Raw genomic sequence first — 20590 nt, forward strand, 5'->3', positions numbered from 1 at the left:
GTGTTCCTGTATAACTTTAATGAAATCTTCAATGTGAAATGTACAATGTAACATTAAATGAGAAACTTTTGAATGTATAAGCCAATAAAACAATAGTAAATAATAATTAAAGGTTCTAGTAATTACAACACATTAATAATAAACTACAAGTATGTACACTGCTCCGAAACACAGCTGTAAACTGTTAGAAAGAGAAGTGAAACCTGATGGTTACTGTAAGGATAAATGTCCTGCATTAACAAATACAAAACCACGTGGCAGCAGGTCATATTTTATTCATCTTTCCCTTTCTCATGTACCTGCGTTTATACTGTATATGTGGGATATCATTAGGAGATGTCAGATAACTGTGTTTAGAGACATGCAGATGTTTTTTACTAGTGGTTTAGGCTATTTAATAAAGTTTAAAAGTTTTGCGTTGGCCGGGAATCGAACCCGGGTCAACTGCTTGGAAGGCAGCTATGCTCACCACTATACCACCAACGCTGGGAAACATTTGGAGAAGAAAAGATCTACAGACCTGAAATTATTGCATTCCACACTTCTTCACTAACATACTGAATAAACAAAAACTGTGATCTGTCTCCCTCTAGCGGCGCACACAGGTACCACAGTCCCGTACAATTGCACTACATATATCTCTCAGAACCTGACAGATTTACCACAAAGCACACTTTCTCAGTTACACAGATATCTAAAGCCCAAAGTTAAACACTGGCCAATAGAAATGCCTTTCAGTTCTATTATTTTTAGACAGACTTAGTTATCTGGACAACTGACAATCCTGCTTTAGGATATATATAAGGATATCTTCTGTTTCTTAAAGCAAATTGAGAACCCATAGCAAAGACAGAATTTTCATTTTTTTAAATGCTGTGTAGTATAATAATAGTCTTGATCCCTGGGAAGGAAACTGCCCCATTAGCATTTTCACAAAAACACATCTTGAGACAGCAGGGCAGTTTATTTATTATCTTCATTTTCTTATTGAACCCGTGTATACACTGTCTATGTGAAGAGAGGTCAGATAACTGTATTAAGAGACATACAGAGTTTTTTTGTGGTTTAGGCTATTAAGATAAGTTTAAAAGTTCTGCGTTGGCCGGGAATCGAACCCGGGTCAACTGCTTGGAAGGCAGCTATGCTCACCACTATACCACCAACGCTGGATTACACCTGGAGAAGAAAAGATCCACAGACCTGAAATCACTGCATTCCACACTCCCTCACTAACCTCCTGAATAAACATACTGATCTGCCTCCCTCTAGCGGCGCACGCAGATACTACACTCACACTGCACTGCATCTGACTCAGTTTCTCAGTTACACAGATTTCTAAAGCCCATAGTTGAACACCAGCCAATAGGAATGCCCCTCAACTCTTTTGTTATAAGACAAACTTGACTTTAGGCGCAAGTAATCTGGATTATTTAAAGTCGGGCTTTAAATAATACTGGATATTCAGTACTCCTAGAACAAATTGTGAGAATTTGTGTCCTGTTAACCCAGGGCAAAGACAGAGAGCAAAAAATATATATTTTCATGGATAAGACCTAAACACTAAGCCTAGTTGTAGACTGTATTTTTCTTTCAGTTAATAAAAAAATCTTCATTTAAAATGCCATCTAGTGCTAGAATAGTCTTAATCCCTAGCAGAGAAACTGGAAATTCACAAATACTAATACTTTTAAAATAAACAAGAGGAACAACAACAAAAAAAAACCTTACAACTACTTTTATAGACTATTCTAGAATATATTTTCCTTTTAGAGGAAAATCCCCATCCAAAATGCTTTGTAGGTCTAAGGTTAGTCTGGGTAACTGTCCCTAAATGTGCTGTACTGTAGGGTGGAACCGGAGAGAAAAGAGATAGAATTTACAAACAAACAAAAACAAGCATTTAGTTTACTTTATCATAAGCCTATTTGCTTTTGCTTTTAATACATTATATAATCTAATTTAGTAATGTTTACTACGGTTATTTTAGTAAGTTGAAAAGAAAATGTAACAAATCAGCACCACGTTGCAGCAGGTCAGTTTACACATAAGGGGTATTATGAAGAGAAGTCACACAACTGTGCTTAGAGACATGCAGAGGTCTTCAATGGTGGTTTAGGCTCTGTAGTACAGTTTAAAAGTTCTGCGTTGGCCGGGAATCGAACCCGGGTCAACTGCTTGGAAGGCAGCTATGCTCACCACTATACCACCAACGCTGGAAAACATCTGGAGAAGAAAAGATCTACAGACCTAAAATCACTGTTCTGTGTCGCCCTCTTGTGGTGCACACAGATACTACACTCACCTGCACACTAACACAACCAGGCTGCACCTGTGTGACCAGCAGGTTTGAATGCAGGCGGTATGCACTGTATGTATGAAGATTTAAATCACTTTTAAATTCTTACCTTAAACCCTGAGCCCACCTTGAATTCTTCACTTTTATATAGTTGTCAAAGTGCGGGTAAAAGGGGTAAGTTGTTCAAGGCAGTGTTAAAGACATCAGACCTAAATTAGGACATTTTAATCAATCAACCTTTATTTTAACTGGAGTACATTGAGGGTGGACTTGATAAAAGAGTAGCCGAGCTAATACAGAGTAGAGATTGTCAAAGAAAAAAGACCCAGCGTTTTTATAGTATAATATATATCATACAATAAGAATTTCACTGTACTTGAAAACTTGTTTCTTACTGTGCACATGACTATAAACTATTTGACTCTTGAATCTTGAATCTAGAATAAGACACAAAACACATAAGATAAAAAAATAGGTAATACAAATGAAATGAAATCAACAACAGATGAATAAAGTAAATTAATTTAGCACAGAAAACAGTAAAAATGTAATAAACGTAAATAATTAACCATAAATTATTATTATTAAATATAATAATAATGATAATAATAATAATAATAATAATAATAATTATTATTATTATTATTATTATTATTATTATTATTATTATTATTATTATTATTATTGTTGTTATTATTATTATTATTATTATTATTATTATTATTATTATTATTGTTTTTGTTATATTAGTTTATTTCTTGTTTTTATTATAACGTTTCCTATTATTAGTTTGCTTTGATAAATTATTCTAAATTCTAAATTGTATTTTATTCAGGAACAGCATTAAGCCAATACAGAGCGGGGAAATAAGTCCAAATTCCTCCACTATAAAAAACAACATTTACCGTGATGCACCGGCGGCGGTCTCCTTGGTAACCAGCTGTTTGGTAATGTGATTGGTCTTTACAAAGCTAAAAAAGTAGCTAGGTTAGCTATCTATTGTAAAATGTTGTAAATTCAGTTTTTGTGATTATTTGATTACTTAGGAGTGAACATTTTGTGAGCATCATATTTTATAATCCAGTACAGTCCAGCTGAGGTGAAATACACCCTGTTGGCCTGTTTATTTTTTTTATTTCGGTTTGGTTATGAGTTGTACAAGTTTTACTTTAGGTTAGCATGTTAGCCTGTTGTTAGTCAGCAGAGATAACGTTACCGTTTAAATACCGGTTTAGTTTGTTTGTTAGCTAACATTGTTTGGATGTTCAAAATGAACGGAGCTCCACTGGACTTCTCTTTTAAACAACTCAGCTCGCTAGCAGGTAAGACAACTATAAAAACAAGTTAATAAATCAGTGTATTTATTTTATCACAGATTGCATATATAATATATATTATATGTATTTAAAGCCATGGAAAAATATAAGAGACGACTTAAAACTGATGAGTTTCTTTAATTTGTCCAAATTGAAAACATCTGAAATATAATCAAGAGGAAGATGGATAATCACAAGCCATCAAACCAAGCTGAACTGCTTGTATATTTGCAGCAGAAGTGGCATAAAGTTATCCAAGAGCAGTGTGTAAGACTGGTGGAGGAGAAGAAGCCAAGATTACAACCAAGGTTATTACACCAAATATTGATTTCTCAACTTGTTATCTTCGCATTATTTGAAGTCTGAAAGATCTGCACTTGTTATTTCAGCCATATCTCATTTTCTGCAAATAAATACTTTAAATGACAATATTTTTATTTGAAATTTTGGAGAAACGTATGTAGTTTATAGAATAAAACAACAATGTTAATTATATATATATTTTTTTTGAGAGGTCTGTAATTTACATCAGAGCTACACTTCAATTATGAGAGAAAACTGGAAATCGCATTGTAGAATTCTTTAACAATTTATTAGTTTTTTTGTGGTTGAAAATAAGTAGTTGGTCACCCTCAAACAAGCAAGATTTCTGGCTCTCACAGACCTGTAACTTCTTCTTTAAGAAGCTTCTCTGTCCTCTACTCCTCAGCTGTATTAATGCCACCTGTTTGACCTGTATGAAAGACACCTGTCCACATCCTCAAACATCCTCAAGAACACCATACCTACTGTGAAGCATGGTGGCGGAAACATCATGCTTTGGGAAAGCGGTCAGGACAACTGATCCGTGTTTAGGGAAGAATGAACGGGGCCGAGTATTCTGAGATTTTAGGCCAAAACCTGCTTCCATCAGTGAAAGCATTGAAGATGGAATGTGGCTGGGTCTTACAGCACAACAATGACCCCAAACACAGCTCAGGCAGTTTTCTACAGTTTCTATTCAGTATTTTATGATAAAGCTTACAGAAGATGAGAGCGCTTTTAATTATTAGCACTGTGTAGGTGGTTAAATATAAATTTGGTAATATGAATGAAGCTATTTGGTGATAAAGTTTGATTATGATAATGCTGTATGTAGTTTTGGTTGCAGTGCTTTATTGTGATATATGAGGTGTTTGTTAATTGTGTTAACTAATCTGATAAAACCAGCCTAGTTTAGAAAATTGTGTTTTAGCAAATGGAAAAATTGTAAAGTTACGTGCAAGCTATTGTGTCATTTAACTTTAATTTTAAGTTATCCAATGTAAAAAAAAAAAAGAATTGTGCAGAAAAATATACAGAAACAGAAGCTCAACTGTGTAATTTGTGTAGTGCTTAGTTTCTTATTATATTAAATGAATATAATAATATTATATTATTTTTATTTTAACAATTAGTCATTGAGGTTTTTGTGACCAGGTAGCTCATATATTGGCGATTAGCTCATTTTGTGTGATTTTAAATGGCAGTGTTTGGATGTTTCGATATGAAAACATGACAGATTGTTGAGTTCAGCGAAGTTATAAAGTGCTGTTTTGAACTGTTAAATGTGTTTGTTTAAATAGCTGTGCTACGCCTCTCTTTTTATTGTGTTAGCAACTGGAAAAACTACAAAGAAACAAACAGGCAAAACGCTAGACAGATAAATAGAGAATTTATTATGTAAGGACGCTGTGATTCGGGGACTGCCCTCTGTGTGGAGCTCCAATACAGGCGTATCTGTAAGCGTTGGTGGTATAGTGGTGAGCATAGCTGCCTTCCAAGCAGTTGACCCGGGTTCGATTCCCGGCCAACGCAGAACTTTTTAAACTTTACTAATTAGTCTAAATCACCAATAAAACTCTTCATGTCTCTAAACACAAGTATCTGACTTCTCTTCATGATATCCCACATGTACAGTATAAACACATGTACAGTAGGAAAGTAAGAATGAATAAACTGACTTGCTGTCTCGGGGTGTTAAATTTGTTACTTTTTATATTAACGTATATATAAAAATTCTTACTAAAAATATATGTATGGTAAAGTAAATAACTTTTTTTGCCTTAATTAGAATGACAGTTTGTCAGTTTCCAACACAGCAGAAACTGTTTATACATCTATACATTTATATAGTTCAGATCCTGAAACTTACTGAATTTATTAAAGTTTTACACATTTTCCACGTTGTGAACACATCCAGCTTTAATATTTCTCTCTTGTTTGTAGATACCATACAGAAAATATTATATATAAATAGGAAATCAACGTTTCTCTATTTTATTTTTCTAAAGTGAATAAGAATCAAATATTAAGTTTCTAGAAAAAAATTACAGATATTATGCACTGATATTCGTAATGTAAATATAGATAATGTCCTGTCTATTGAATGTGGATCGGATTGCCCAAAAAATGTTCTTTAAAATTGTCCTTTAAAAATATTTATTTTGATTTAATCACCATGTGGTAGAGGGCTCTACCACAAAGCAGGATTGGTCATTTAGCCAGATAACTTGAGCCTAAAGTCAAGTCTGTCCATTAATAAAACAGCTGAGGGGCATTCCTATTGGCCAGTGCTTAACTATGGGCTTTAGATGTCTGTCTAACTGAGAAAGTGTGCTATGTGTTAAATCTATCAGATTAGTTTAGTTTCCTCTGAGAGTCAGATGTAGTGCAGTGGGAGTGTAGTATCCTTACTTAACATTACTACATTATGTTATGAAAGGTGTTAAAAGCCTGGGCCACAAAAATAATAAAAGTTGACATATGATATGTAAGTAAATGCACTGTTTTTAACTTATTTTGCTTAAATTCTGTCTTCAGCACTTATTGACACTGTTTCCCAGACTAGCACTGGAATACACAGCATTTTGAACTAGGATTTTAATTGAAAGGAAAATATACTGGAGAATAGTCTATACAACTAGGATTGATCCCTGTCTGGGTTTGGAACTGGAAACTGGAAAAGTACAGAAATTAGTTATTTAAAAGTACTGTGGACACACATTGAACAGCCACAGTTTTTTATTATTATTATTATTTTATTATTTATTGTTGTGTTTATTTACCATAAAAAAGTGTGTTTCACTTAAAATATTAGTCCTCCTTATTTTTTTTTGTGAAAATGCTAATGGGGCAGTTTTCTTGCCAGGGATTAAGACTATTCTTAAACCCTGCTATGTGTTAAATCTATCAGGTTATTTTGTTTCCTCTGAGTCAGATGCAGTGCAGTGGGAGTGAAGTACCTGTTTGCGCAGCTAGAAAGAGACAGATCACAGTGTGTTTATTCAGTAGGTTAGTGAGGGAGTGTGGAATGCAGTGAATTTAGGTCTGTAGATTGTTTTTTCTCCAGATGTTCTCCAGCATTGGTGGTATAGTGGTGAGCATAGCTGCCTTCCAAGCAGTTGACCCGGGTTTGATTCCCGGCCAACACAGATCTTTTAACTTTACAGTAACCAGAAGATTTAAATTCTGTTCTAACAGTTTACAGCTGTGCTTCAGCAACATATATATATATAGAGTGTCTGTTTTGACTGTTATTAAAGTGTCCTCACTTTCCTCCTCCGTCAGATGTGGCGTTGGAGGAGCCGAACACATCTGTACGTCCACTCAGGAGGAATCCGGATGGGAAGTTCAGCAGCAGTTCACTCAGACTCAACAATAACATGATTGTCAACCTGCAGGGCCTGACCGACACCCTGTCCACTCTCCTCTCCAAACCCCAGCGCCTCGCCTGGCTGGACCTGTCCTTCAACTTCATCACACACATTCACCCGGTACACACCAGCACACCTGCACAATACCCTAGTCATGCTTAAGCCCCACTCATTCAGGCTACAGCAGTTTACTCCCACTCATTCAGCTTACAGCAGTTTAGCCCCACTCATTCAGCCTACAGCAGTTTAGCCCCACTCATTCAGTCTACAGGAGTTTAGCTCCACTCATTCAGTCTACAGCAGTTTAGCTCCACCCATTCAGTCTACAGCAGTTTAGCCCCACTCATTCAGTCTACAGCAGTTTAGCTCCACTCATTCAGCCTACAGCAGTTTAGCCCCACTCATTCAGCCTACAGCAGTTTAGCCCCACTCATTCAGCCTACAGCAGTTTAGCTCCACTCATTCAGCCTACAGCAGTTTAGCTCCACTCATTCAGCCTACAGCAGTTTAGCTCCACTCATTCAGCCTACAGCAGTTTAGCCCCACTCATTCAGCTTACAGCAGTTTAGCTCCACCCATTCCACCTACAGCAGTTTAGCCCCACTCATTCAGCTTACAGCAGTTTTTAAATGAACTTTATTAGAAATTCTAAGCACATACAAAGTTAAACATCACAACAAGATGAAGAAATATATACAAGACAGCAATTCACATTCAATAAAAATGTCATTTCACACAGTTTAGCCCCACTCATTTAGCCTACAGCAGTTTAGCCTCACTTATGCAGCCTACAGCAGTTTAGCCCCAACCATTCAACCTTCAGCAGTTTAGCCCTCTCTCTCTCTCTCTCTCTCTCTCTCTCTCTCTCTCTCTCTCTCTCTCTCTCTCTCTCTCTCTCTCTCTCTCTCTCTCTCTCTCTCTCTCTCTCTCTCTCTCTCTCTCTCTCTCTCTCTCTCTCTCTCTCTCTCTCTCTCTCTCTCTCTCAGGTCCTTACAGAGCTCTCAGAGCTACGGGTGTTGTATCTTCATGGTAACAGTATACGTAAGCTGTCAGAAGTGGACAAGTTGGGGTCGCTGCCATACCTGCACACCATCACTCTGCATGGAAACACTTTGGAAAGCGAGCAGGGCTACAGGTACAGGCTTTCTGGTTACACTTAAGATGGCCCTGATTCTCTAACAGTTAGGACTGCTGTGTCTGCACCGTATGAAGCAGTATTTAAGGTGGAACCAATAATTTAGTAATTTCCAGTGATTCATTGATACATATATTTTGAGCCTCTCTTAAGATTGTGGCTCTGTCCCAGTGAAGCTAAATTGTGCCTACAAATACCATACAAATATAGAAAATTACTGAATTAAATAAATTAGTAAAGACCAGAGGTACACTATATTGCCAAAAGTATTCTCTCACCCATCCAAATCATTAAACTTAGGTTCCAATCACAAAACCAATCACCTAGACATGCGTGGTACCGTGATAGGATGCAGCACCTGTGCAACAAGTCCAGTCTTGAAAGACAGCCATGCAGACAGACTCATGCACTGGAGACTGAGCAGCTCCATACAAGCTTCACATCACCAAACACAGCAATGCAGGACAGCAGATACTTTTTTTCTTTCTGAAACTGGATTAGCCACCTTAGTCTGTATGTCTGTTTTAGTTTTTATTTAAGATTTAAAAAGAAAAGTGTGAAGAGCTCACTGAGTAACTCTGATTTGTTTTCATTTTCATTTGTACCTGTCTAACAGGGGATATGTGATCTCTGTTCTTCCTCACCTGAAGATGATGGACTTCAGCGCTATTACTAAAGAGGAGAAAATTCTGGCCTCCATTTGGCAACGAAGCAGGAGGAGCCGTGGAATCACTGATCACAGAACAGAAGGTTAAGGCGTCTCAGTGGAAACTAGTCTGAGCATGAAATAAGTCTATTGTACATTAAAGTTTTCAGGACATTCTTCTGCTTACTAGAACAACATTGTGTGCCACTTTTTCCAGCTGTAATAATGCATATTTGTGTAGCAGAACAACAACACACACTGAAAGCTAGCCAACATAGTGGAGGTAGCTTCACACACTGTTACTGTAGCTAAGATCCCAAAATAAAAAAATACACTCTCTCCATATACACTAACATGCCAGATGTCATGTCATTTCTGGCAGAATATCTGTCTAGTGTGGGTGGTGATATCACCTTGCTGTTTTGGACACAGGTGGATTAGAAACACACTGTAGATGTGATGTTAATACAGTCTAGTTAAATTTTATGTTGGCTGATATTTGGTATTTTCTACATGTTATAGTGTTATATAGTGTACAACTTTAAAGAGTATTATAGTACGTGTTAGTGCTTAATATAATATTATACAGAATAGTAGAACATTATATAACATTATAAATAATAAAAGAGTCTTAAAGCTGTATAAAGCTTTATGAAACCTTACAGGGCTATATAGAACATTATACAACTAATGTTGAATAATATTTGCTTTAAAGAGAGCAATATGTTTTTTAGAACATTACAGAGCTTGGAGGAAAACAACAGCGATAACTTTTTAGATCATTATAGCGCTTTAGAGAACATTTTAAGGCTTTATAGCACGTTTAATGTCCTTATAAATGTTTTAAGACCTTTATAGAACATTGTAGATCATACAATGTAAAATTAGTTGTTAAATTAGTGTCTAAACAAATAAATAAACAAACAAATGTCCCTGATAGCAAAAGGACGATAAGTCATTGAAAATTGATTTCTTTTAGGCTGATTCAACAGTGATTCAATGTTATATTTTTATGTGTTGTTTTATTAAATATGTATTTTGATTGTATTTCTATGCAGTGTAAAAAGGGTCATTTAAATAATAATTATTAATATTACTTTTAGTGTGAATCACCTTTGACCTCTAAGTTTTTTGAGTGTAGATTTAGATTCAGAGCCCCAATCATTCTAAACATTTAAATGAACGTTGATTCAATGGTAGAATTTAAATATTAACCGATATGCCTATGAGGCAATGTTATATAAAGGTTATTTTTACACTTGTTTTCCCCATCAACCTTAGAAAGATTCAATGCAACAAAAGAAAACAGAAAACAAAAACGTTTAAAAAACGTTGTATGGTATCAGGGGTTGCACTGTCACGCGCCTCCTAGGCGTAAGCGGCAGTAGTCCTGGTGTAAGCAGGGTGTCATGTGATAGTGTATCCGTTAGCAGCCAAGAGCAGACACACACAGCTCCAATCCGGATTCTTCACTTTTAAAACGCTTTGAAACGGTTCGGATCCGGTTCTACAGCCCCTGCAGGAGAAGCTGGAGACACACTGAGCCCATGGGGTGCTGTTACAGCAGCGAGACGGAGACCAACGACCAGGTGAGGGAGCAGCTAGCTGGAGACATAGCTTAGCTTAGATAGCTGGCTAACATGCTAACAGGCTAACAACAGACGCTCCTGACCTCAATTATCAAGTTTATTAAAGAGTGTAAAAGATTAATGAGCGATTTATAGGAGGGTTAGAGAGATTATACACGAGTTCTGTGCATTTGGTTGAGCTGTGAGGTTAAATCTGGTAGTTTAGAGGGGTGCTAGTTAGCTTAGCTAAGGTGAAATAACCTGGGATAGGTTAGCCTAGGTAGTTTGAGCAGGATGAGGTGTGCTGCCAAAATTAGTAAATAGCTAAATATCTATAGTTAGTACGGAGCCCTAGATGGGACATTGTCTATTTAAGTTAGGTTAAAAAAATTGGTGAGCACTAGATAATAAGTGGTGGGCACTAGATAATAAGAAGCACAGCACAACGTAGCAGTCTGTGAAGTTATGTAGTTAGCTACAGACCAAGGAACATAGTATCTGGTGCTCGCCACTTAGTGTACACTTAGTATATTTGGTGCTCACCACTTAGTGTATATGGTGCCCACTACTTAGTAACTGGTGCTTTTGTAGAGAGAGTTTTTTGAGGTTCAGACTTCACTTGTAGTACATTGTCCTCCATTAAACCAGGAGTTTAGTCATTAATAAAAAAAAAACACATTTTGTCTGTAAAAAATCTACAAAAAAAACGAGTCCTCAAGTCAGTCCTGCTGGAGAAGAGAGGGAGAGGGAGATTTTCAGAGAAAACACTGCACTGACTTTGGACTTGATATAACACAGTGGATCAACACCAACAGATGACATGCCTTTCCAAACCATCACTGATCATCAGTAAATTTTAAATTTCATTTGGAAATCAAGGGACCAGAGTCTGGAAGAAGAGTGGAGAGACACACAGTCTCATCTCATCGGCTGGTGTTGATCCATTGTGTTATGCCAAATCCAAATACAGTGCAAAGTGTTCCCGGAAAAACTACCAGCTCTTCATTCTTCCCTCTGCTGACAACTTTTATAAAGATACATATTTAATTTTCCAGCAGGACTTGGCACACTGCCCACACTGCCAAAAGTACCAATTGGTCTCATATAATATTCAAATTTTCTAAGACACTGATTTTTGGGTTGTCATTCGCTGCACGCCATAATCAACAATAAAAGAAAAAACGCTTAAAATAGACAATTCTGTGTGTAATATGTGTATATAATGAGTTTAACATTTTTAACTGCATTACTAAAATAAAGTAACTTTTCAATGATATTCTATTTTTTTGACATTCACTAGTATAGGTATTTAGTAAAATAGCTAGTGTCCAGTAATGCAGATATACAGATTGATATATTTAGTAAGGTGTATAAAATAAAAGAAACAGCTGTATGTGCACTGTAAATGTGCTTTACATCATCAGATGATGCTTAAATGTGAAGCGCTTTCATATTCGAGGACTACAGTTGCAAAAAAAGTATGTGACACCTTTGGGATTACATGGCTTTCTGCATAAATTGGTCATTAAATCTGTTCTGCTCTTCATCTAAGTCACAACAAGAGACGAACGCAGTCTGCTTAAATGGTTTTGGATTCACACAAATTTATAATCAACATTGTTAATATAGAGTAATCATTCCAGCCCTTCTTTTTGACCAGGCTATAAACAAGAAGTGGAAAAAAAGTGTCAGGTTTAGTCACAGTAGGAGTGCGTATGAGTGTGTGTGTCTCTGTCTGTCTAAGTAAGACAATAATGACCACGAGATGCATGGTTCTGCAGGGTTCTGCTCCTCTGCTCTGTATCAAAGTTCAGCTATAGATAGCCTGGGCTGTGGTTTACCTGCCAGAAAGTGGGGCATGTTTGGGGAGGAGGAGGTCTGGGTGTGGGGAAGTGTGCTGGAATGTCTGGTGAAGTAACAGGTGCCCTGGTGCAATTCAGTAACGGCTGAAGGAAGTGCGGAAGAGTTCTCTCTTAACAATTCTTTTGTGTTACTTGGGTGGTTGTGATTTCTGTAGGGATGTCAAATATCATATCTTTCACGATAAAGCGATTAAGAAAATTCACATTTTGATCATAGAGCTGTTCTGTCTTAAAAGCAGTCTATTTTGTATTGTATAATTGTTTATGCTTGCAATTATATGCATGCACAAAAAAGTCTGCACCTGACTATTGTCTTAGATTTTTATTACTTTACAATTATTTTTATGGTACGTTTCATTATTTTACATTTATTATATTGTTTACAAAATAGAGAAAAGCTTACAGATTTCTTTGTGTATTGAATGTTTAAAGGTGTTATATTTATGCAAAATAAAACTAAAAGATATAATTTGTTGCAGTAGTATGTCTTGAAATATGTTGAATATGTTTCTGTGTTTTGTCTGTCATAATGTCAAGAATATCGTTGTTGCAAAATGCGATATTTTGAATTGTAACCCCTGTATCTTGCTAGGGAGTGTTTTTAAGGGTTGTTAATGTTTTAATATGTTTGTTTGTAGATTTGCAAGGGTGGCTGCTGTGATATCTCTGATAGTTGCTGGTATTCAGCTATTTAATTGTGTTCTAAACAGTTTCTGTAATAGTTCAGGATTGTTTAAAATGGCCAGAATCAGCCACAATTTGCAGATTTCTTGACAATCCATTTTAATCAGGTGTGCTTGAACAGGAAAAGCACAAACTATTTAGGACTTGGATTGCCTGTTCCTGTTGTAAGTGGTTGCTATGGTATCTCCCATTATTGCTGTGGTTTGCTAACAGGTCATTATTCCGTTCTGGGCTGATTTTTATTCTGTTGCTTGGCAGTTTCTAAGTTGTTTCTAGATGTTTGTTGCAATGTTGTTGAGCGCTTGCTGTGGTACTATTTCTTAGAGTTACTTGGGGTTTACTAGGGTGTTTCTGTTCTGCTTAACATCCAAGTTGTTGGTTTCTACGTGGTTGATGTGGTATTGCAGATTGTTTGGTTTTACTGTGGTCGGTTAGTGTTTCTGTGGTTACTGTGGTATCTAGAGTAGTTCCTATGTATAAACTATAAGATTGCTAAGTTATTTCAGGTAGTAAGTGGTATAGATGCTGTGTGAGGTGAAGGAGAAGGAAGAGGTTTTAATGTTCTCTGCTGTACTATCGATTTAATGTTGTCTGTTTCTCTCTGACAGGAAGGGGATGAGAACAAGCCTCTGATTCCGCGTCCCAACCCAGACAGTAAACCGCCCAATGGGACAGAACGAACCCCACCAGGGCTGTCCTCCACACGCACTGATGAACAGGCCCTGCTCACCTCCATCCTCACCAAGACCGCCATGTAAATATGCACACACACACACAGGGCCCTATCATACACCCACGTGCAAGGTCTTGCACCCGTGCCGTTAAAATAACTTCAGAGTTTAGGAATAAATTTACACTGATGGACTGATGGTCTAGAAATGAGGGGTGTTCAGGAAAATTTATGCCGTGTTGCTTTTTTTGGCTCTGGAAAACACAGGTGCTCCACTGACTGAAATTAACCTAGACACAATCATCAGAGTCCGTTCCTGTAGGTGCGCCCAGTGCTCGTACACCCCCACTCTTTAAACACACACGCACACACACACACACACACATACAGATGCACTGCAGAGCGAAAATCCAACTTTTAACTTGACAGTAAACAGAATAAAGAATAAAATAACATTGCTGTTCCCTTAAATGAGATGCATCACAACCATTACATACGAACGTGACAAAGTCAGAGCACACCTGCCTCCTTAAGGGGATGACAACTGGAACAGTGATTGGTTTATTTCACTTTACTAAAACCCACCCATAATTAATTAGGCACCCACAATCACGATACCAGACACAAAGAGAGGCCCTAAATCCATATATACAATTGACTAGTGCGAAATAGATCTCTAAAATAGGGCCCATTTTCTTAGTATGCACAAACAACATTGACAATTTATTTATTCACTTCATATCTCTCTCTCTCTCTCTCTCTCTCTCTCTCTCTATTTGTATTTCTGTAATCAGGAACATTATAGATGTATCGGCTGCAGATTCTCAGGGTATGGAGCAGCATGAGTACATGGACAAAGCCAGACAGTACAGGTGAGTAAAAAACATCATAAACCCAACAAAGCTCACCGTAATAGTATTCAACACTGTCTAGGGCACTGCTGTTTGGGATGTGTTTTCATGGCATGGGGTGAGCCTCTGGTGCATGCTACATTTCACATGGACTTCATGTACCTCCACAATGATGGAATTTTACAGCAGTACAATGCATTAGCATGAGCATTCTCTGCTGTGTGTTATACCATGCATGTTTATACTAGATCTTGTCCCGTGGCTTTTACCATGTCTGTCCGATTAATTACAGTGAAGTTTGATGTGCTACTTTGGACTAAAATCTGTTTGCTGTATGTGTGTTTCAGCACTAAACTGGCAGTATTGAGCAGTACTCTATCTCAGAAGAAGCCGGCCCCTCTGCCCTCTCTCACAAGCCAGCCTCACCAAGTGCTCGCCAGTGACCTGGTGCCCTATTCCGACGTCCAGCAGGTACAGCACTCAGACTCAACAGGCTAACACAAATACTGCAGTTTACACTGCAAAAAAAAAAAAAACTTAACTTTTTCTGATAATAATTTTTGTCTCATTAAGCACTATGTAAGTGTAATATTTTTGCTTATTTTAGGAATAAATATTTTAATCAGTCTTACTTAGTATTTTAATCTTATTTTAAATTATTTGAACTCAGAATAATACAAAACTATTATTGTTTTTCAGATTCTTTTGTCCAAATAAAAAAAAAAATCAGTGATTTTTGCTTAATTTAATTGTATTTTTATAGTACAAAACATTATAAGTCTTAGATTATTTTGCTTATTTTAGGATCAATGTCTCAAAGATTTACCTAATTTTTAGTAATTTTAACTAAAAATAAGCACAAAAGTCAGTAGACTCCGAAAAGTTATTCTGATTCTTGTGTCCAAATTTAAGCCAAAAAGAATCAGGGATTTTTGCTTGATTTAAGTTTTACTTTACTCATTTTTACAAAAGATTTTTGCTGATTCTTGCTTAGTCCACACAACTCTTTGTGTAGGAGCTACTATTTATGCCCTCGTGCACTAAATAGGGAGCAGGGAGGCGTTTGAGATGCAGCCTCAAGTGGATGAGTTAATGTTTGCCATTTGTGCTATTGTTATAATGCACTGCACCGATGCAGTTTCCATTTGGACACCTCTACCGGATAAAGACACAGAAAGGGCACTATATAATGAATGGGGCACAATTTTGAAGACAGCTATTGTCATGTGACCCACGTTAAAATTTCCCTCTCTCCCTAGGTGTCGAAGATAGCAGCATACGCTTACAGCGCCATCTCCCAAATCAAGGTGGACGCCAAAGAAGATCTTGTGGTGCAGTTTGCAATTCCGTGATTCAAATCATCCCTTACCCCAGCCCCCCTTCTTTCTCTCTTTCTCTCTTACCCACTCTCTCTTTCTTTCTATCTTAACCTCCCACCACCCTAAAAGCTAACCCAGCCAGCAGGAGATGAGCCCGCCTCTTTGCTGACCCTCGCCCAATCAGACGCACAGTTTCTCCAGAGACCTCCCCCTGCAGGAATGCCCTGCTTCATATGCGCTTTTGGACTGTCCGACAGTGAGTTACGATCACCTGGCCGGATGAGCTGCATGCTAACAGATCATCTGGCCTCACCTCACCCTCAAATCCGGATCATAATAAACGCTTCGTGTTGTGTTCTGCTGGGAACACCCTGCCGGTTGTTTGTGTTTATGATGGGTGCGGTTCTGCGTTCTTGTCTAGACTGATGAAATCTGCCTTGGAGGTCCAGTCTGTGCTTTCACTGCTCAGACTCTTCATAAAAATGCTTGAGCTTTTGTTTTGCCCCTCAACCCTGGCATGTCTGGTCTCCAAACTTTTAACTGCTGCATTAATTTAAGGTTAATATAACCGCAAAATGCCCCAACATTTATTCTAGCTCACACCCACAATCAGTTTAAGACTGTAAAAGTTTCCAGCTACACAGCGATAGCTTTGTTTGTTTTAAAAAAAACTCACACTGGCACTTATGGTAACAACATCAGCAGGTCTCCGAGACCTTACAGAAGACCTGGATTCTGATTTAGGTGACTGTTGATTTTTAGCGTTTTCAGCCTTAATTAGCACACGTAGATCTGAACTATAGAAGCAGCGTTTTGAGACCCAGCATGTTTTGGTTGATGGACTAGAGCCAGAGTCCAAGGAAAATTGTGTATTTCTTTGGATTTTTTGGGAAACTAGTCCTTTCAGCTAGTGGTTTAATGAGGGGCATGTTCCTCCAGCACAGAGTGTATAAACAGATCCCAACTGAAAGCTGTAAGGGTTAAAGGTCCTGCGGTCAGACAGACCGGTAGATTGTTGCTTGGTTGTGAACACTACGTCGCTCACATGATCTCAAATTATTTTGTTTTTTTGTTTGTTTTTCGTTGTTTTGTTTTTTATTCACACAATTACTATTGATCAGTTGAGACAAAAGCAGGATTGCTGTGTCTCAAATATTCACTCACACGAGCTTAAGCACCAGTATGTATTTATTCTGACTGGCAGGACCTTTATTATTGATCACCTCAAAAATATCACCATATTTCTCAAAATACCGCCCTGCACTGCAGTGGAACTCCAGTAAGGAGGAGAGAGAGAAATAGAAAGAATGTGTGATGCTCGCTTGACCATTTAAGGATGGAGGGCAGTGCTTTTGGAGAGGGGGGGAGGTATCTAAATTATTTTGCTTCGTTTTTATTGGTCTGTTCATCATGACATTATGAGTTGCTGATGTTTACAAACAGAGTTTAATATCATTTTAAAAAGGCCTGTCGTTTTACTTGGCCTCTGGATTGTTCTAGAGCTGTCCTGTCAGGCTTGAGATCTTGAAAACAGGATGGGCAGGCCATACCCTTGATTAGATTTTTGGCTTCTGCTTCTGAAATGAAGCAGGATAGAGGAAGGAGCAGAATGGGCGGGGTCTAAGTCTGCAATAGTTCTTTTCTAGTTCTGTAGAAGGAGTGTGACTGGGGCTGGGTTTGCAATTAATCCAGAATATTCTAGATCAAATATTCTTTAAAAAATTATTATTATTTAAAAAAAACTCTTTTTTAAATAACTTTGCCAAGGTTTCAATGATCATGAAGTGGTGAGGGTGGGTTGCGGTTGAGTCGGTTGGGCGGTGGTGGGCCGAGAGCGTGTTTGGGGGGGTTGGTGGATGTATAAAGAGATTTTAATGGGTTGTTTGGGGAGGGGGAGGGAGTGGCGGTGGAGGGTGGGGGAAATTTGTAAATGATGTTTGTGCCGATGCCTTTAGTGCGTACTCTGAGGAGCGTAGAACGCGCCTCAGCTCAAAAATCAGTGATGGTTTTATTCAGGAGGGAGCAGCGGGGTGACTTCCAATCGTTTGAGGATTTATCTTAAAGTAGCGGTTCTATAAAAAAAAAAGACTTGTCTCAGATGTCCTCGATCAGCCAATCAGCGATGTTTATTGTTCAATTTCTTTCTAATTCTTTCTAATTTTTAATTTTAATAATAATAAACACTAGGAAATGATACTAACTAAAATTATCTCTAAAAAACTTGCTCACACTTTTCTTAACCCACTTTAACTGCATTTAACATTTTCCTTTTTTAAGATGGTTGTGAGCTGTTAAAATGAGCAAACCTAGCTAACATTGACAAGCTAAATGTGAACATTGAACACGCTGACTGAGGTCAACTACATCTGAAATAACAGGAAAATTTATAAATTTGATGTTTTTCTGAACCATTCCTTTAAGCTCTACTTAACATATGTAATAAAGCTCCGCCCCTGAACAGCAGCACTTTTATCCCACAGTTTCAACTTTTAAACAAGCAGGTAAACACCAAATATCACCACATCAGTTATTCCTACCCCAGACTAACATATAAACACACCCACACACAGAGTTGTTTAATGAGCGCATAAATGAGGAGGAGGAGTTCTGCTGTACTTTCTACAATAATCTGAATAATCAGCAGCAGAATGTTTGTAATTATTTATTTCTTTCATATTATGGTATTTATGTTGGCTCTAGTCCGCATGGTTCCGGTGCGTCAGAGCGCGCTTTCACTGGGTTATGAAAGGGATGAAAACGCTGCAGACGTTTGTCTTTGTTATTATTATTATTATTTAGCTTTGTTGCAGTGTGCTAATAATAGTATTGTTTATTTTGCGGGTTCTTGTTTGTTACCTAAACATGTACTACTACCTGAATGACCCGTTCAGTTCTTAGGCTAGAACCAAAAAGTTTGATTCAGATTTTCTGTTAATATTTTTTTTTTTTTTTGAAATGATGATATTAATGCATTAAAGACTTTGAAAACTAGCAAAGTGTGAAATGTGTCATTTTTTTTCTTCTTTATTAATAAACAAATCAGTAAGAAATAATGTTCAGACCAACTATGTTATAAAGTGTTTTATTATGGTCCAGTCTGACCTGTAATCTGATAAATTATTACTGTATACTATATTATTACTAATAAATAGAAAAAAATCTTTATTTACATACATATTCTTGTATGCAATAATGTATGTAAACACAAAAACATTTTTAATTTGCACACCCTATGGAAAAAATAACTACAGTCAGTTGCTTTTTTTAACAATCAACAAGCCTCTTACACCTCTCATCTAGAATTTTTACTTACTCTTTTTTCTGAAAATTGCTCCAGGTCTTTCATGTTTAAAGAGTACTTCTGCCTACAGCAATATTAAGATCTCTCCACTTGTGTTGAACAGGGTTTAGAGCTGAACTTATTGCTGGCCACTTCAGAACTCCTCACCGCTTTGCTTCTGTCCATCTCTGGGTTCTTTTTGAAGTATGTGTAGGGTCATTGCTCTGCTGGCAGACCCATGACCAAGGAATCAAACCCAGCTCTCTGACACTGGGCTCTACATTGCGATCAAAATCCTTAGATAATCTTCAGATTTCATGATGTCTTGCACACAGAAGGATTTTGGATCTCCTGCCATAGTGTTTCATTTCATTTAAATGTCGATAAGTAGTTTTCAGCATACACTGATACACCCTGAGTCTACAGGACAGCTCACATTTCTTGATTGGGGCTGCTTACCTACTAGCCAGACTTTCCTGTGTTGCAACATTTCATGAATGTTTCTCTTCTGTACCGTACCATAGTTTGTGAAGTTCTAGATTATGTTGCGCACCATGGACAAAGAAACATTAAGATCTCTGGAGATGGATTTGTAACTTGAGATTGTTGATATGTCCACACAAATTTGGTCCTCAAATCCACAGACAGTTCTATTCTTGTATTTCTGTTCCCGATAGATAGATAGATAGATAGATAGATAGATAGATAGATAGATAGATAGATAGATAGATAGATAGATAGATAGATAGATAGATAGATAGATAGATAGATAGATAGATAGATAGATAGATAGATAGATAGATAGATAGATAGATAGATAGATAGATAGATAGATAGATAGATAGATAGATAGATAGATAGATAGATAGATAGATAGATAGATAGATAGATAGATAGATAGATAGATAGATAGATATTACCACAGGTGAGTTTAAACTAGCATCACAAGCTAGAAACAAAGTTACTTACCCACAATTTTGTCCAGCCCATTTTTTGTGTTTTGTGTGAAATTATAAATAGATTTGGCTTTTTCTCAGCTTTTTTGTGTTGTTTCAAAACACATATAGGAAATAAACATGTGCATAGCAAAACATTTTAGGGGTTACATGACTGTACATATCTATAATTAGGAGATTTTTAGTAGAATATACATAATATTCATTAAATGTCATTTGAAGAGATGTGCACAAGTTCTTGCACAAGGCTCTCAGTGTCTGCACTGAGGTGGTCAGTGTGCAGGAGGAGTACTGATAAGGAAGGTGCTGTTGCTGTGCAGATGGAGGGGAAGG

General features: G+C 37.2%; 2 protein-coding genes across 2 annotated transcripts; both read left to right on the forward strand.

Moving 5' to 3' along the window:
• Positions 1-3217: 3217 nt before the first annotated feature.
• Positions 3218-9262, forward strand: lrrc51 (leucine rich repeat containing 51). The gene is made up of 4 exons (XM_007243028.4): positions 3218-3618; positions 7201-7406; positions 8273-8421; positions 9038-9262. Exons 1-4 carry the CDS (start codon positions 3558-3560, stop codon positions 9174-9176), a joined length of 555 nt encoding a protein of 184 aa, XP_007243090.2. The 5' UTR covers positions 3218-3557; the 3' UTR covers positions 9177-9262.
• A 1188-nt stretch (positions 9263-10450) lies between these two features.
• lamtor1 (late endosomal/lysosomal adaptor, MAPK and MTOR activator 1) lies at positions 10451-19017 on the forward strand. The gene is made up of 5 exons (XM_007248584.4): positions 10451-10656; positions 13790-13935; positions 14646-14723; positions 15050-15173; positions 15962-19017. Exons 1-5 carry the CDS (start codon positions 10615-10617, stop codon positions 16052-16054), a joined length of 483 nt encoding a protein of 160 aa, XP_007248646.1. The 5' UTR covers positions 10451-10614; the 3' UTR covers positions 16055-19017.
• The last annotated feature ends 1573 nt before the right edge of the window (positions 19018-20590 follow it).

The sequence above is a fragment of the Astyanax mexicanus genome, chromosome 18, assembly GCF_023375975.1.
Source record: "Astyanax mexicanus isolate ESR-SI-001 chromosome 18, AstMex3_surface, whole genome shotgun sequence".
Classification (NCBI taxonomy): domain Eukaryota; kingdom Metazoa; phylum Chordata; class Actinopteri; order Characiformes; family Acestrorhamphidae; genus Astyanax; species Astyanax mexicanus.

Bases quoted from the DNA above. Each gene is read 5' to 3' on its own strand.
- lamtor1 (XM_007248584.4), top strand. From the start codon at position 10,615: ATGGGGTGCTGTTACAGCAGCGAGACGGAGACCAACGACCAG. The intron at 10,657-13,789 runs GTGAGGGAGCAG...TCTCTCTGACAG, and splicing joins AGACGGAGACCAACGACCAG to GAAGGGGATGAGAACAAGCC. The intron at 13,936-14,645 runs GTAAATATGCAC...TTCTGTAATCAG, and splicing joins ATCCTCACCAAGACCGCCAT to GAACATTATAGATGTATCGG.
- lrrc51 (XM_007243028.4), top strand. From the start codon at position 3,558: ATGTTCAAAATGAACGGAGCTCCACTGGACTTCTCTTTTAAACAACTC. The intron at 7,407-8,272 runs GTACACACCAGC...TCTCTCTCTCAG, and splicing joins TCATCACACACATTCACCCG to GTCCTTACAGAGCTCTCAGA. The intron at 8,422-9,037 runs GTACAGGCTTTC...CCTGTCTAACAG, and splicing joins GAAAGCGAGCAGGGCTACAG to GGGATATGTGATCTCTGTTC.